This window comes from Mauremys mutica, chromosome 7 (genome assembly GCF_020497125.1).
Source record: "Mauremys mutica isolate MM-2020 ecotype Southern chromosome 7, ASM2049712v1, whole genome shotgun sequence".
NCBI lineage: Eukaryota > Metazoa > Chordata > Testudines > Geoemydidae > Mauremys > Mauremys mutica.
The window spans coordinates 63,554,403-63,571,623 of record NC_059078.1 but is presented as its reverse complement, the minus strand read 5'-3'; the positions used below and the strand labels follow the sequence as shown (position 1 = coordinate 63,571,623).

General features: G+C 49.4%; 1 protein-coding gene across 1 annotated transcript in view; it reads right to left on the bottom strand.

Annotated features, from left to right (window-relative positions):
- Positions 1–16,619, bottom strand: part of ADAM8 (ADAM metallopeptidase domain 8) — a 91,302-nt gene extending 74,683 nt beyond the window's left edge. Inside the window, exons 1-4 of the mRNA XM_045023162.1 lie at positions 16,494–16,619; positions 9,557–9,666; positions 2,495–2,571; positions 267–345 (exon numbers count right to left, since the gene is read on the bottom strand). Coding sequence (XP_044879097.1) covers positions 267–345; positions 2,495–2,571; positions 9,557–9,666; positions 16,494–16,545 — 318 coding nt within the window. The 5' untranslated portion in view covers positions 16,546–16,619. The remainder of the gene's footprint in view (positions 1–266; positions 346–2,494; positions 2,572–9,556; positions 9,667–16,493) is intronic.
- Between the last annotated feature and the right edge of the window lie 602 nt (positions 16,620–17,221).

The following is a 17,221-nucleotide window of genomic DNA, read 5'->3' as shown; positions in this document are numbered from 1 at the left end:
CAGTAAAGAGGAAAGGAACTGAGCCTCCTCAGCTCCATACCTGACCAATAGCATCTCAGGCACCCACAGCAGAGCACCGAGCACCAAGGAAATGTGAAGTATCGAACAAGACGTCTTGGTTTGCTGTGAAAAGGACTAGGGGAGACACCACAGGTGCTAGTGAATTTGTCTTGAGAGTCCAAAGCCTCAGCGCAATCCCCCAGCCCCAGTACATCTCCTCTAAGAAACATGCACCAGATCATACAGCACGGCTCTTGGATTCATACCTGAGTGTCTGGCCTCTCAGTGACCTCGGTGCCATTTTCTGAGTAATAGGTTTCAGTGTAGTGCTCCCCAATCAGTCCCCTGAAAAAAAAAAGAGACAGACAGTAGCAGTGAAGACTCACAGTGCCACCCGCAGTTCCGAGGGACAGAGAACCACATGGTGCAGGAGGAATCAGCATTACCCTGTACCCCTCTGGCCAAATCCTGCTTGTCTGACTCACACCAGTGGGTGCCACTGAAGTCAGCAGTACTGACACTGCTTCCAATGCCAATACACCATTGAGTAAAGCAAGCTGGAACTGGCACCACATCACTGCTTGAACTCCCACCAGAAAATCTCATCAATGGTTCCTCATCTTCGCACTTCTGATGCATACTATATAGAGGGAGGGGGAAGCAGGGTCCTGCACAGTCTCCATAGAAGAAGCTGTATATGCTTCTGTTGGGGGTAGGGTCACATGGTGAGGGGAGGCAGGGCAGCCACAGGCTCACAGCTCACAGCCCCCACTGGAGCCATGGGGGAGGAAGGTGCACAGTCCTAGGAAGCCGTGGGATGGGGGCCGCATGGCCCCGGCTCCGGCCCCCCACTACAAGCGTGTCAGTTGGGGGCACACAGCCCCGGCTCCAGCCCCCTCTGCAAGGGGGGGAGGTCTCAGGGCTGGGGCAGGGAGCTGGGGCGTGGGAGGAGGTTTGGGGTGCTGACTCCAGGAGGGAGTTTGGGTGCGGGATGGGGTGCAGGCTCCGGGCATGGCTTACCTCAGGTGGCTCCCCAGAAATGGTGACAATTTCCTCTAGGCGGAGACACAGCCAGGCGGCCGTGCGCACTGCCTCACCCGCAGGTGTCACCCCCGCAGCTCCCACTGGCTGTGGTTCCTGGGCAATGGGAGCTGCGGAGCAGATGCTCATGGCGCGGGCAGCACGCAGAGCCCCCCATGGCCGTCCCTGTGCCTAGGACCCAGAGGGAACTGTCACCACTTCAAGGGAGCTGCGCAGAGCTAGGTAGGGAGCCTGCCAGCCCTGCGCAAACCGGACACCTGTCAACTTTACAATATTGGGACAAATGGCATCCCGACTGATGTATGATCGGGACGAAGGACAAAGAGTTAAACATTGGGACATCTGGTCACCCTAGATGGGGTCATGGAACAGTAGCTGTCATTGATGTTCTGTCTGCTGAATGGTTTGTAAGCAGATGCCTGACTCCCTGCCCTGCAGCCAGCGCTTGGGGTGGGTTCACTATCACCCAGACCATCACCATAATTTACTGCACAACAGGCTGCAAGAAGATAAAGTCCTTCAAATGGAGTAAGAGGGACAGGGCCAGCAGGTGGGCAGGGACTAGTTTCTCCTGCCTAAATGCTGGAGGGGCAGCCATGGATCTTTCCCCATCTGGATCACAAAATTTTGTTCCCCTGCCATCAATCTGCCAACTTGTACATGCAGTTCCCTTGTAATGAGCTCCACAGCGTACAGTAACAGTAATGGGAGACTGACCCTTTCCTCCTTAAGAATGAGGATCAAGAGGTAAATGGGTCCAGCCGCTGAGAGCGTCCATAGTATACCAGTGGAGGCAGCCAGGGCCGATGAGAGGGGGGGAAACCAGTACAAATTACCAGGGTCCGGCTGTCCGGAAGGGGGCCCGGGGCCTGGCTTCCCCGGCCCTGTTTAGCCAGTCCGCTCTTGCGGGGGGGCCTGAACATTCTTTTTCACCAGGGCCCGAACCCGCTCTCAGCGGCCCTGGAGGCAGCAGTGCAACTGCCAACCACATCTCAGACAGAGCTCAAAGCAATTTGAGTAATATTGTCTCCTCCTAAGTTCGATGGGCTGAAGAGATGGTATTTGATGCTAACTAAGAGTTAGACCATTGTGAAGGGGACAGAATAAAAACGTAGGCAGGCCAGGGGCTTGGGTCTGAGGGTGAATAAGAGTTAGGTTTAGGTTCATATCGGATGGTTCTGTGTCAGAAATGGAAAATAAACCCCCTCTTGTTTTAGATCTGAACCTAAACCATTGCAGGGGCCATTTTCAGTACAGGGATCCAAGTCCCTCTGAAATTAAAAAAGGTTCAGCTAGAGGTCCCAGCTGTTGGCTTTCCTCTAGCTTTATGCTCTGCAATGTTCCACGCACAATCTACACAAAGTGGCCTGGGGAGAAAGCTAGATTTGAAACCTAATGGCCCAGGGCTTTCACTAGGGAACCCTGCAAGCCACACTAGCCACTGCACACTTACTTGTTCTTTTCCAGTCGGAGAACATAGTCCCTTCCTTCTGCACGGATGCTGTAATGAACGTGGTCCGGATACGTGTTCTGCACGGGGTAAAACAACAACAGAAACTTGTCATCATCGGGCTAAAGAGGTATGAAGTAGAAGATTTCTATTGTGTGTGCTGCGCAGACCTCCGAAGACAGTCACATGGGACCTCAGCCTCATCTACCCTGACCCATTCAATGTTCCTCTAGTCATATGTGGATTTTGTTGAAATATTCTACTGACATATTTCTGCCCTGCTTTTAAAGGTGTTGTGCATCTGCAGCTCCCACCAATTCAGGGTTTGTGTGAGTGCCCAGCACCTCTGGAAACCCAGCTATACATGCTTACTGCCAATTTATCCATTACAGACATAGCACAACAAGCGGAAACCAACAGCCAACTAAATCAGCACAGAAATAATCTCAGTTTGCAAAACCCAGTATGCCTTGGATTAAAGAACACTAAAGACAAGTACACAGTGGCTCTCAAACTTTTTTTACTGGTGACCCCTTTCACATAGCAAGCCTCTGAGTGTGACCCCTCCTTATAAATTAAAAACACTTTTGTATATATTTAACATCATTATAAATGCTGGAGGCAAGCGGGGTTTGGGGTGGAGGTTGACAGCTCATGACCCCCCATGTAATAACCTCGCAACCCCGAGGGGTCCTGACCCCCAGTTTGCGAACCCCTAGATTAAACTAAGACTCAGTGTTCACATCTGGCACAAGGCCACAAGTTGTTGCACAAGGAACTAAAATCTTACTGCTCATCAAAATGCCTTTTTTGGCATTTAATTCATTTACTCAAAATCAAGAACCACAGAGTCCCCTGATAACTCACCCCCCTGACTCACTAACGCTTCCCCTAATAAAGTCTTCCTTCTCTTTGACTGATCGCGCACACAGCCTCATTGTGTGAGAATCAACTTCTCTTCCTGTGTGCTCTCAAAAGTAGATTGTCAGGAAGTCATACTGAAGCCATTTGGCCTGAAGAAATAAACTCTGCTTCCAGAGTCATTCTTTATTCCTACAAGCTCCTGCAGCGCACAAGACACAGCACCTTTTCACCAGTAAAACAGATTAGTGCCATTACGTTTCTGGATAGCCCACCAACTCCCATGTGTGCATAAGCATGGGTGGGTGCCGTAAAAGGGACAATGAACAGGCAGCTAGGTCAACTACATGCATGAACATACTGGAGCACATTTCTTGGGAGCTCACTTGTGATGCAAACAAGCTGGAAAGCAGCCAAATCTGGACATCTGAGAAGCCCTCAGCAATGGTGTGCCAGACTGCTGGGCCACACCCTCATCTGACCTGGGTGCAGGGAGCACAGCAGGGCACAGGGGAGGGGTTATGGCCAGAGGGTGCTGTGCTCCAGCAATCCCCAGCTGGTGGAGTTTACAGCAGCCCCACAAGTGAGAGGACATGTGGCTAGGAGTTAAAGCAAGGGACCGGGAGTTGGGACCAAGAGTCAGGATGCCTGGGTTCTTTTCCTGTCTGTACCAATAAACTTGCTGTATGACCTTGGACAAATCACTACAGCTCACTGCCTCAGTTTCCCCATGGGGGGACACCCCCACCTACCAGTGACAAGAATCGTGAGTTTTGGCAGCTGTTGTAAATTGCTTTAAGATCCTCAGCTGAACAGTAATGCTAATGAGCAATTACACCCTTGGAAGTGTGGAGACCTCCCTCTCCGGTTAATGGCAGCTGACCAGGTGACCAAGCATCTCACAGCAAAGTTGCTGGCTCAGATGGAAGCCACGGCTGGCGGAAGTGGTGAGGTGAACTCCTTGGGCACCACAAGCCAAACTCAGCAGCTCTTGATTTGCTGGGGTTTGCTCTCAGCTGGGGAGTTTGGCCTCTCCTGTGGGGTGATGGTATAAATTACCACACGACAGTCTGGAATTCCCCCCAGGAAAGCATTGGGGAGCTGCAATCAGATGGGGGCTGGGGTTATACGGAAAGTATTTCTGTGCCACAGTCAGAACCATCTGGGACAGGCAGCATGGTTTTCCTTGTGAGTCAACTGTTCTAATTCCATTGCCTTGTGTTTTTATTTTGGGCTCTTTCTGGGAATGAAAAATCCATTTCTGGTTAAAAAAAAAAAGCCCCATTGCCTGCTGAGTAAAATGCAGCCAGGGTCTCTCTGCCCCCTCAAGTGGGCTCTGGCTGCAGCCCTGGGAAGTGAGGGGCTCTTCAGCAAAGTGCTGAAGACTGAGATGCGCTGTCACCTAAACAAACATGATGCCTAAGCTGGAGACGCAGGAACTGTCTATGGGGCTTGGTGATAAATTCTTCTTAGATGAATGTTAGCGTCTCTTTTAATGTCCGCCAACAAAATGATGCTTTGTTATTGTTGGCAACTTCGGAGACAGAAACCAATCCTTGAGAAATGCAGATCTGCAGAAAAGCCACTGAAGGTGCTCGAAGAGAACTCTGACTGCAAGTCGGATGGGAAAGGAAGAGCAGTGGTCATCTTTCTGAGAAACCACAAGAAATGCAAAGCTGTTTAAAAGGCCTGATAAAGCTTTCCCCAAGCTCCTACTTCCAGAGAGCTTTTTGAGTGTTTCAAATGCAGAAGGTTTGACTCAGAACAGTGGGGGACTGAGCCTGGACTCTGGTTAAACTCCTGCTCACTCCAGTGCCTGTTGAGTAAGTCAGGGCAGGGCCAGGGCTGCAGGACTTGGCCTGAGGTGCAGAAAGAGCCGTTCTGGACAGGCAAAAAACTGGAACAGACAGGCTCAGGCACTGGGGGCTGGACTCTTGGAATGCTTCTCACCCCGGTGAGTCAGCAGGAACTCCAGGAGATACACCAGTGTCAGCAAGAGGGGAATGATGGCCCAACAGCTACCTGTGCAACAGCAGGTCAGGGTGGTTTGGTCATTTCTTCACCTGGTGTGAAAGGGACAATGGGGCTCTAGAGAGCACACTGGACTAGCTCCTTCAGAGCCAGTGCACCGGGAGACGAGGCAGAGGAGAGGGGAGGTTAACACCATCTTTCTGCCCCCATTATCTGTGGGCCAAACCAGCCCCTGGTACAAGTTAAAGCAGTCTCAGGAGCACCCTCACTTGTGCTGGAAGAGAGCAACCAACATAATTGGTGTGCATGCACCTTAACCCTGCCCCCACCACCTCTGCCCTAGAGTGCTCCAGCACATCATTCCCTACACAAAGGATCCTCAGCTGCTGCCTGAAACTCACTGCTGTGGGTTGTTGTTTTTTTTCCAGTGTAGATGTAACCATAGAGAATCCCTTGCAAGCCACCTCATCTCTTAAAATGAGCAGATCCAGCTCAGGAGCCCTTCTGACCACAGCTGTAGCAATATGGCCTGGGGAGAGAGGTGACCCCTAAAGCAAATGTTATTTGGGGAGGAGATTCCACCTTTAAGGCAGAAGGTACACAGCATGTTGATGGCAAGTTGCTTTATATTTTTTAAGGTATCAGGTTTGCAATATTAGAAACAGTCCTGGGGAAATGGCTGAGAGGACAGCATGAGCCAGCTTCACCATTTGTAACCTGGCCATCCTAAACATGTGTGGATAGACCACCCCCTCCCTGCACCACTACATCCCACCATGCACTGCAGTCTCCCACTGTATGCATGTCTTACAGATATCTAACAGATGGACGTACTATTACATGTGATCTCCTCCCTTTGGTACCAACACTGAAGAAAGAAAGGAGGAAAGTTGTTCAATGTGCACAGCACAGATGGGATCTCTAAATAGCCTAGAGAATGTTTATTTCACGGACAAGTTTAGGTTTCTGGAGCAAAGAAAACAGATGCCTTTAGGAAGAATTTTTGAAGCTATTTTATCTGAAACGGTTTGACTCATAAGTGAACATGCTGTACCAAGAATTTACTAGGTAATTTATATCTCAAAATTGACATGATCCCTAGGCCTTCTGAGGTGCTAATGTTTGTGCTTTTAAGATATGATTCCTGGTGCTTTCTGAATTTTAAAGACTAAAATGCAGTCAAGAAACTGCCATTAGGTTATGGTCATAAATTCAGCCTTGCTGACTCCAAGCATTCAAAAGTCATGCATCAAACCCCAACAAAAATAAGATTGGCTTGAAAATCGTGAGATTTTTTTCAAAATAATAAAATGTGGATTCTTTTGTGTTTGGCTTCTTTGTTCTGAGCCTTTTGGGTTCATGTTTTCTTGCTTGTCTCCACAACCACAAGAACTAGTATCGGACTTTTTTTACAAAATGAAAACTGAAATTCTCCCACATTCACATAAATCCAGGTGCTGAGGCTTTAAGAAAACACCAAGTATCACGAGGCTTGTGCTAAATCATGAGAGACGGCAACACTGCAGAATGATCTAACATCCTTTCTGCTTCCATTTAATCACTTCTTCCCTTTATCCCATCAACCGGCGTCGGGTCATCATGTAAGCATCTACCATCTTTGTCTGCGGTAGCATTAAGGTCCACTTGCTTACCATCTTCTTTGATGCGATCCATCCATCACTTCCTCAGGGTCTCTTTCCTATCGTGCTATCTTCACCAAGTCCCCTTCATTCATCCTCTGCACATACCTGAACTGGCGAAGTCCCGATTCCTGGATTTTGTCAGCCACATCACGGACTTGGACTTCCATCCTAAAGCTTTCCTTTTGACATCTCTCTCTTTGTGTAACTCCTCTTCTGGCACTCATCTTGATCACCTGTAGGCACTGAACTTGGCCTCTCTGTTTTGGCCATGCTTCTGTACCACTGTTCTCCACAGTTCAGTCTCAGTGGCGGATGTTTGTTATACACAGCCCTTGAGATATTATTCCACACTTTTCCAGCATTCCCCAGTCTGGACTGGGACTCACATTCAAGCTCACCATTTTCCATAACCCAGCCGCCAAAGTACTTGAATTGGTTGGTCTGGTTTAATTCCACTCCATTAAGTTCCGTGTCAAGTTTCCCTGTGGCTCCTCTACTGACCCATGACCTCAGTCTTAGTCAAGCTCAGATGCCAGCTTAGCTGATCATAGCACTGGTTTATTATTTTCTCTAGGTCTTCTTTTGAGGAGGCCCTTATTGCTATGTCATCCGCATATAGCAGCTTCTCCCCTTTTCCCACTGACATCTTCCTGCTGACGCAGTCCATCAAAATGATAAAGAGCAGCGGGCTGAGGGCCAAACCTGGGTGCAATCCAACCTCTACCTCAAAGGGACTTGTTCCACAATATGTTCTGATCTCTGTTTTAGGTGATCTATACTGAGCATTCATCATAGCTGTTAAATCCGTAGAAACACCATATTTCCTCAGCACTGATGTGAGCATCTTCTGTCCACTTTATCATAGGCCTTCTCTAGGTCTATAAGAAGCTATCCTGCTGGTGCTTGAGCTGCTGTTCCATCTCTTGCCAGTTTACAAACATGGCATCCGTGCGCCGTATCCTTTCCTAAAGCCACACTGTTCTTGGTAAATGAGGGGTTCCACCATTCTTCTAGTTCTAGCATCCAAGATATGTTCCAGTATCTTCATCCCATGTGACAATAGCTTTGTCCCTTGATAGTTCCACATTCCTGGATGCTTCCCTTCTTATGTATTGATACCAGGATAGACTTGCACCAGTCTTTTCTTGCCATACAGCTTCAATCACTTTGATCCATTTCATGACACTCTTGCCCAAGACTTTCACCAGGTCTGCTGTCACTTCATCAGGTCCCTCTGCCTTATTGGTCTTTGTCTCCTGGACTGTATTTCCATTTCCTCCTCTGTTATGTCAAGCTCAGGCACCGCATTAGGATCATATGTTGGCAACACCACAAAGGGTTTGCCTCATTTAAGTGACTCTCAAAGTATTGTTTCCACCTCTCCTTCACTTGTTCGGGTGTTACTAGCAGTCTCCTCTGATCACCATTCACGAACAATGTCACATTACCATCCTCCTTTCTTTTGTGCCTCATTTTTTGAGTGCTGCTGAACTTTCTGCCAGCCAGCTGTTGGTCGTTTACAAGCTCAGCGTACAAACTGTCTAGCGCTCTCTTTGCCTTTCTTCATTACCCATTTGGCAGCTCACTTTGCTTCTTTGTATTTGCTTTCATTTATGCTTGATGGGTTCATTTCTTTTCTTTATGCACCATTTTCTTGTTTTGGATTGCTACTTGCACTTTGTTGGTCCACCCCTACTCCTCTCCTTTGGTTTTCTCCATCATCCATAAACCTCTTCCACCACAGCAATTCACATTCTTTAGAGGTGGTTCCACTCCTCTTCAGCTGATGCCAAATTTGTTTCCTGACACAGATTTCATTCTGCCACTAGTGATTCTAATTTTGACCTCAAACACAACAAAAGGCTGCTTTGATTGGTCTCTCAAGAGTGCCATCATTTATGATGGAGATGATGCAGAAAGCTCACACTAGCTGGTGTCATTCATCCCATAAGGGTCTCACTTTAAAGGAAGTAAGACTCTGAGTCTGGATCTTTGCTGACTGTGCACTCAAGGTGCTTGCCAGACAGATCAAGAGAGAGAGAATTCCTTTCTCTGAACCAGTGTGCATCTCCTGGGGCATTCTCTGTTGATTTCAGTATATGTTTGTAAGGGAGGGATGGCCCAGTGCATAGGGTGCCAGTGTGGGACTCTGGAGACATGAGTTCAATGTCTGGCTTTGTCACACTAGGCAAGTCACTTCACTTCCAAGGGGCTGTGAGGATAAATGCACTAAAGTGCTCAGATACAATGCTGAGTGGGGCCATAGACAGCTACAGTATGTGAATGTCGTGATCCTGTTTTCTTTGTTCTGCAGCTTTCCATGTGTCTGTCTGTTTACAGAGGCAGCTGCAGTTCTGCAAGGCGGCACTGAGGTAGCCTATTCCACAATGTACATTCACTCATATTTGGTTATTTTTGCTTAATCTAAAACAAAAGTCAGTCTCCAACTGCTAAGTGTCTGGGAAAGCTGGAACTGTGCATGGCTAATCTGGGGGTTGGCACCAGGCCCTAGTTTAACGTCTCTGAGTTGGGGGTTGTTGGAGCTGGGCTTGTAGTGTCCCCTGATATTTCAGAAGTGACAGATACTTACGAGTTGAGCAGAAAGGTCTCGCTTCCCAGGAGCTGCAGGCACTCTGTGAGGTGTCACCCTTTCATATTGGACCACATGTGCGAGTTTCTCCGATGGGCTGGCAAAGACTCCTGTAAAGACATTCAAAGGGTCAGGGATTTCTGCAGAGTTCCCTAGAGGGGTACAGTGCTGCATGATGTTACAGGGAGGTAGAGCAGCTGTGCTCAATAACCCCATTAAGGCTTGTTCCTGATCCCAGAGAGGGGGACAGAGCAAGGCTGGCTTTGTAGCTCCCTGCCCCTCCGTATTGCCCTCACAGCTCATTGTTGGCTGATGTTCTGCTGCTTCCTTACAGTATGCACAAAGCATGTAACATCCACCATGAGCCCAAGGCACTAGCAGGCAGCAGTGAAATGCCAAAGATGGACTAGCAGCTCCCCTGTCCTGTATTCTGCACTCTTTGGCCACAGAGCCCTTTCTAGACGGTGTCCCCAGATGGTGAACAAGGACAGGCCAATCTTTACAAAAGAGAATGAAAATCTTAAACAGTGAAAAAATATGTGGAAGCTCCAAGACTACACACGAATATAATACTTGTACAAAGTAGGTCTTGCAAGGTAACATCTGAAAAATCATAATTTGTTAGTCAGCGCTGTCCTAATAAAATGTGTGTGACACATTGAAAAGTTGTAAGATTCCACTGTATAGTGATTTTAACACATGTTCCAAACTGAGGTTGGCAAGCAGGTCTGTCTCAAACAGAGGAATGGGTGCTCTGCTTAATTTGCATTTAAGCCATAGAGTCATTGAGCAAGAAGAGAAACGAAGGATAATCAAACAGGTGAGGAAGAGCAGCAGAGAACATCCTTTCCTGTAGACTCTCTGTCTCCTGAATCTCAGCTGGAAATGTTTCCCAAGGGTGGGGGCTGACACTATAAAAAAGAGGGACAAACACCCCAAGGTCCCCTCCTCCTCTCCCTTTCTCTCTATCCATCTATTCACTGCACGAGAAGGGACAAAGGTAGCAGCTATTAACCAGAAGAAGGGAGTCTGGTCTAAGAAGTTTGGCCAGTAAGATGATTGAGAGCATGTGGTGAGAAAAACTTTGCTAACTGTGTTTTATCTTTTCTTGTAACCATTTCTGATTTTTATGCCTCATTGTACTCACTTAAACTCTCTCTTGGTAGTTGATAAACTTGTTTTATTTAATCCAGTGAGTTTAAACTGAAGTTTAAACTCCAGTTGAGATAAGTGTGCATATTATTTCTATTAATAAAATGAAGGACTTTATATGAATTTGTTTCGTCCAGGAGAGGGCTGGGCAGTACAGGACATATACTTCTGGGGGAAAATCTAGGACTGAGGATATGTTGGGGTCACCCTGCAGTATAACTGACGTGTGGCTGGCTGGCTGAAGCACATACAGTCATAACTGGAAGTGATTTGGATGCTGGAGGCTGTGAACAGGTCAGACTGAAGGCTACAGCAGCAAAGCAGTGTAGGTTAGAGGGCAGGGGTGACACAGCTACTCATTAGTCTGTACTCTGGGTATGTCACAAGGTGATTACAGCATAACCTCAGGTTTCGTTTTATTTTGTTAAGAAGCCAGTTGCTAGCTTCTTGACTGCAAAGCACAGCTTGAAAATGTGATGTCCAAATGTTCAGAAAGCAGAAGGCAAATACACAGGACCCCAAATTTATTATTTTTAAAATATCTCATGATTTCTGGGGCCTTACTCATGATTTTTTAATGCTTGAGGTTGGCAATACTTTGTTGTGGATTTTGTAAGATGTTTTGCATTTACGCTGAATCAGGCTTTCTAATTCACCAAGAAAGGAAATGTCTGTGAGGGACAGAAAGACAGCAAGCCACCCCACGATTCCTATAGTGCTGCACAGTTCATAACCCATAGTGCTGCCTAAAGCTTCACACCCTACACTAGAAGGCAAGTTGAGTATCTTCCCTCTTCCCCCACACACCCAGTTTGCAAACAATTTAACTAAGGGACTGCACAAGATAACATCTGGCAGAGTTGTGTATAGGACTCAGGACTTTAACATGACACAGCCAAGACTTCAGCCACACTGCCTTTCACAATAAATGTGCTAGAGCTATGTGCTTGGCTAGCTAACAACTGAGCCAACTGCTAAGATCACACTGCTCTACCATCACCAGGAATCCTAACCACCAAGAATCTACTGCTACCTGGCCAGAAGTTGTATAACTCACAGGCATAGTGTGTGTTGTGGCCCCCCTCTAGTGGCTGCTCCATATAGAGGATAACAAACTGTTATCAGCTGCCACTTTAGCTCAAGTAGTAGAGATGTGGCTGGAGATCTGAAAGTCCAGGCTTCCAGCCCTACTGCTGGTCCCCAGGGACAGCATAGTCCATAGGACTGATTGCATATGATGCAATTTATTTTTCCAGTTTTCTTCTTTATAAATTGGTTTGTTTGATTCACACAGTGAGAAAAAAAGCCTTATAGACCCTGGCATGCCATTTGTTGGCCACTGTTCACACATTTCAGCAGCGTGACCCATGGTGGTAGGTTTGACAACTGTATGAAGCCAACAGTCCCCATATCAGCTAGCCATGTTGGTTAGTTACCTTGCTGGAGCACTGGGATCCCCACAGGATGATGAACAGCAAATGGAGAGCAGACCACATCCTTCTGCTGGCGCTAAGCAAGCCTCCTCACAGTGCATTTCGTGCCTGAGCCAGAACCAAAGCTACTCTTCTCACTACCCCCACCCATTTGTGAGTCACAATCTCACTGCCAGTGCGGGCTCGGTCCTGGCTGTCATGATGTAGCTACTTTCTCTAAAGTGGCAGCTCATCTGGGATGGATCAGATGGGTACATGAAAGCCATCTGCTGGCAGTACTTTCTGGTCAAACCACAACAACAGCCTGTAGATGGTACCTAGATATCCCAGCCTGGCTATCTGGATGAATGACTGGGTTACCCAGAAGACTGGCTGGGCTGACAGATATAAACGCAATCCACTCACAAGATCATAAGAACTGCCCTTAACCACACATACTGCCAAGGCAGCTGGAAGTGCAGACTAAGAGTCCTAAAGTTAAACAGCTGGGGGGGCTGGATGTTCTCTGCAAAGGGCCCACCTGCCCAAGGAAACTGGAAAGTCAGACGTGCCTGAGACCATGTGGTTGCTCACACGTGGCCTGTTCGGAATGCTTGAGACGTGTGCATTACAGAAGATGCGCACACTGTGTCTTGAAGGCAGGTCCGTACTGCGATCCCCTTTTTACAAAGTTGGTACAGAGGCACAAGACTTGCCCAAAGTTGCCCAGCAAGTCAGAGGCAGAATTACTTACAATTAGCACTCAGGAACTCTTCCCTCTCATACCCCATGCTCACGCCTCTAGAATAGACCAGAACTAAAACATCTTTCATGCTGCTGCTATGCCTCCGGGAAGGGGGGCTGCACTATGACATGGACACAAACTCCTTCAGCATGAGCCAGGTTTGAATTGATTTGTCCAGCCCTTGTATCATGTGGGTCATGGCTGGTGGTCTTGGGTATGCACACAGAGCTCAGCCACTTTAATAATCCCATTTCATCCAGCCCAGTCAATGCAGGCCTATCAGAAATGGGGCTGGATGAGAGCTACCTGGCTGAGACACTGCTGAGCTAATACCTGACAGCTGGAAGAAGCAACCAGGAGAAATAGCTATTGCTTGATGGAGCCTGCCCTTTGTCTCCCAGGCTCCTGGTGCTTCTAGAAGTCAAGGGAACACTACTGGCCCCAAAAGCTTTTATCCATCTGCAGCTGGCTAGAAGGCTGTTTTCAATGACTGAAGCTGAAGCTAGACAGATTCAGACTGGAAATGAGGTATAAATTCATAACACTGAGGGTAACTGATCACTGGAACAATTTATCAAGGTTGTGAGGGATTTGCCATTACTGGCCATTTTTAAATCAAGATTGGATTTTTTTAAAGATATGTTCTAGTTCAAAAGGAATTATTTGGGGGCAGTTCTCTGGTCTGTGTTATACAAGAAGTCAGACTAGATCAGTGGGTTTCAATCTGTGGTCCACAGACCCAGGGGGGTGGAGGACAGACTATGTCTGAAATTTTTAGGGGTCTGCAAATTAAAAAAGGCTGAAAACCACTGGACTGGATGATCACAGTGGTCCCTTGAAATCTATGAATTTACTTTCAGGTTCAGGCTCTTGCTACAGGCATCCAAGCCTCTGTTCCCTTGAGGTTGGGTCACTGTGAGGAGCCATATGGAAACTCCAGATAGTGATGAATGCAGCAGCTTGCTTTCTGAGGCCTGCTCTTCACACAAAGCTGCACTAGTTTACCTAATGGGGTGGTTCTACATTGAACTAGTTAAGGCAGTTGAAAACCCATGTGGGCAATTTAGATTTAATTTAAACCTAGCTTGGATCAATTTAAATTGATTCCTTGTTAGACCAATATGAGCCAGGCTTCTATCTTTTTAAAAGTGTGCAAACAAGAGTTAACTAGGCCAGGGGTAGGCAAACTTTTTGGCCCAAGGGCCACATCTAGGTGGGGAAATTGCATGCAGGGCCATGAATGTAGGGCTGAGGCAGGGAGTGTGGGGTGTGGCAGAGAGTGTGGGGTGCAGGAAGGGACTCAAGGCAGAGGTTTGGGGTGCAGAAAGGGTGTAGGGTGCAAGAGCGGGCTCAGGGCAGGGGGTTGGAGTGAAGGAGGGGTGCGGCAGGGGCTCAGGGCAGGGGTTGAGGGTCCAGGGCAGGGGGTGCAGAGTGCGGGAGGGGGCTCAGGGCAGGGGATTGTGGTGTGGAGTGCAGGAGGAGGCTCAGGGCAAGGCATTGGAGTGCAGGAGGAATGTGTCAGGGGGATGGGGTGTGGGATGCAGGAGGGGTTTGGGATGTGGGCTCCAGCCCGGTGCCGCTTACCTCAAGCAGCTCTGGGGTGACAGGGGTGTGCAGCAGGGCTAAGGCAGGCTCCCTACCTGCCCTGGTCCCACACCATTCCTGGAAGTGGCTAGCATGTCCAGCAGTGTCTCCGTGGGGTGGGGCAGGTGGCTCCGCTGCATGTTGCCCTCACCTGTGGGTACCACATCCAAAGCTCCCATTGGCCATGGTTCCCCATTCCAAGCCAATGGGAGCTGCGGGGAGCAGTGACTGCAGATGAGGGCAGCGCACAGAGCCCTCTGCCTCCTCCCCTTCCCCAGGGGCCACAGAGACATGGTTCCGGCCTCTTCTGGGAGCGGTGCGGGGCCAGGGCAGGCAGGGAGCCTGCCTCAGTCCCACAGTGCTGGCAATCCCGCGGACCAGACTGAAAGCCCTGATGGGTCAGATCTGGCCCACAGGCTGTTGTTTGCCCTCCACTGAACTAGGCTGTCTTAAAAAATGGTTTGAGCTAAGTAAGCATAATTTGTGCATGAAGACAAGCCTGTAGCATTATCTCCCATAGAGGTCACATTACCACTAGGGCCAGCTCTAGGCACCAGTGCAGGAAGCAGGTGCTTGGGGAGGCCAATGGAAAGGGGCGGCACCATCTGGGTCTTCAGTGGCTATTCGGCAGTGGGTCCCTCAGTCCCTCTTGGAGGGAAGGACCGGCCGCTGAATTGCCGCCGAAGAATGAAGCAGCACGGTAGATCTGCCACCGAAGTGCCGCCGATCGTGGCTTTTTTTTTTCTTCGCCACTTGTGGAGGCAAAAAAGCTGGAGTCGGCCCTGATTACCACCAATTCATTTCTGAGTGCACTGGAAATTATGCAGCTATTTCACTAAAAAGCTGAGGTTTTTAATGGAATAAGTGAGAAAATGTATAATAAACTCAGTGCTCCAGCCCTGTTATTTTGATAGGTTTATTTATTTTACGCTGTCTACGTAGTTTAAATTTTCAATATGAGAAAGATTTTTATAGTAACATCTGAGGCCTGGTTTACACTAGAAAATTTGGTCAGCATAACTACATCGCACAAGGGTGTGAAAAATCCACACTCCTGAGCAGCGCAGTTAAGGCACCCTAAATCCCTGTGTAGACAGTGCTATGTTGACAGAAGAACTAGCTATGGCCTCTTGGGGAGGTAGAGTAACTACAGTGACAGGAGAACCCCTCCCATCAGTGGAGCTGGTGTCTACACTGAAGCGCTACAGAGCCACTGCTGTAGTGTTTTAAGTGTAGATACAAGCCCTTCGAAGTTGGGAGGCAAAGCCAGAGGTTTTGGCAGCTGGGTGAAGCATTTGTGGCTTTTGGTCCTTTGTGGGCAGTTTGGAACAATGGGGTAAATATATTAGCTAAGTGTTTCTGAAAAAGATTATCAGCAGTGAAATCATACAGACAGCTGCTAGCAACCTTTATACTAAAATTCTTGCAAATTTATTTTGTTATACCTTCCAATGCCACCATTGGTTGCAGCTGGCCTTTGCAAGGTGGCAAGGAGAAAGCCCTCTGGCTAGAAAAGCACCTCTTCTTTGTCCTATGAATGCCCATCAGTTTTGCTGAAATACACACTTCTGAAAAATCGCCATTTCCCTTCTCTCACTTGTGCCACTCGGGAAAAGTTTTCCACCTGGCAAAATCATAACCAAAAAACACCAACACTGGACAGCAACCAGCTCCATACCGGCTTGTCCCCTCCAAGCCCAGCACATAGCTCCACAACCCCTTACCCGCTTCCCTGGCGGCACGGGGTAGAAATCCCCCAGCTCCCAGCCCGGCAGGAGAATGAACCAGGCAGAGTCCGACGCCCTGAAAGGTCAGCACATGGCCCCAGTTCCCCATTTGTGAGACCACAGCCTTCCCCCGCCCGGCCCCGGCGGCCAGTCCCCGCACAGAACAGGCACGGACCGTCCGCCCTCCGGCACCTCATGCCCCGACGCCCCTCGGAGCGGGCGGGAGGGAAGCGCAGCCCGAGCCCGTCCAGAAGCGTCGCTGCGGCTGCAGTCCCAGTTCCCCGACGGAGCCCGCAGCGGCCAGCGAGCGCACTCACCGCGGCGCCCCAGCGCCATGCACAGCGCCAGCAGGGCGAGGGTCCGGGCCATGCCGCGGCTGTCCCGCGCTGAGGTGCGGAGCGGAGCGGCGTGGTGCGCTGCGTTCCTCCCTGCCAGCCGCCAGCCGCCAGCGGCCCCGGCTCCGTCTGACTCAGCCCCGCCTGACTCAGCCTCCCGCCCAGGAAACTGAGGGGGCCGAGCCTACCCCCCCACCAGCGGCCCCTCCCTGGGCCAGCCCCACCCCCTGCCTGCACACTGCCCCCCTCTACCCTGACTACCCACCCCTCGCCCTGCTCACTGCCCCCTCTGCCCCGACTACCCACCCCCTGCCTGCACACTGACCCCCCTCACCCTTCACACTGACCCCCCTGCCCCGACTACCCACCCCTGCCCTGCTCACTGACCCCTCTGCCCCGATTACCCACCCCTTGCCTGCACACTGACCCCCCTCACCCTGCTCACTTCCCCCTCTGCCCCGACTACCCACCCCTGCCCTACTCACTGACCCCCCTCGCCCTGCTCACTGCCCCCTCTGCCCCAACTACCCACCCCTGCCTGCACACTGCCCCCACTTTCCAGGCTGGCAGGGGAACCCCAACAGCAGGCATCTCGGCTGCCCAGGGCTAGGGCTGACAGCGATTTCTCAGTAAAAGGATTAAGCCTGACTCATGATCTTTCTCAGGATAGAACTCACCCATGTCTGGAAAAAAAAAATTGAGACATTTGA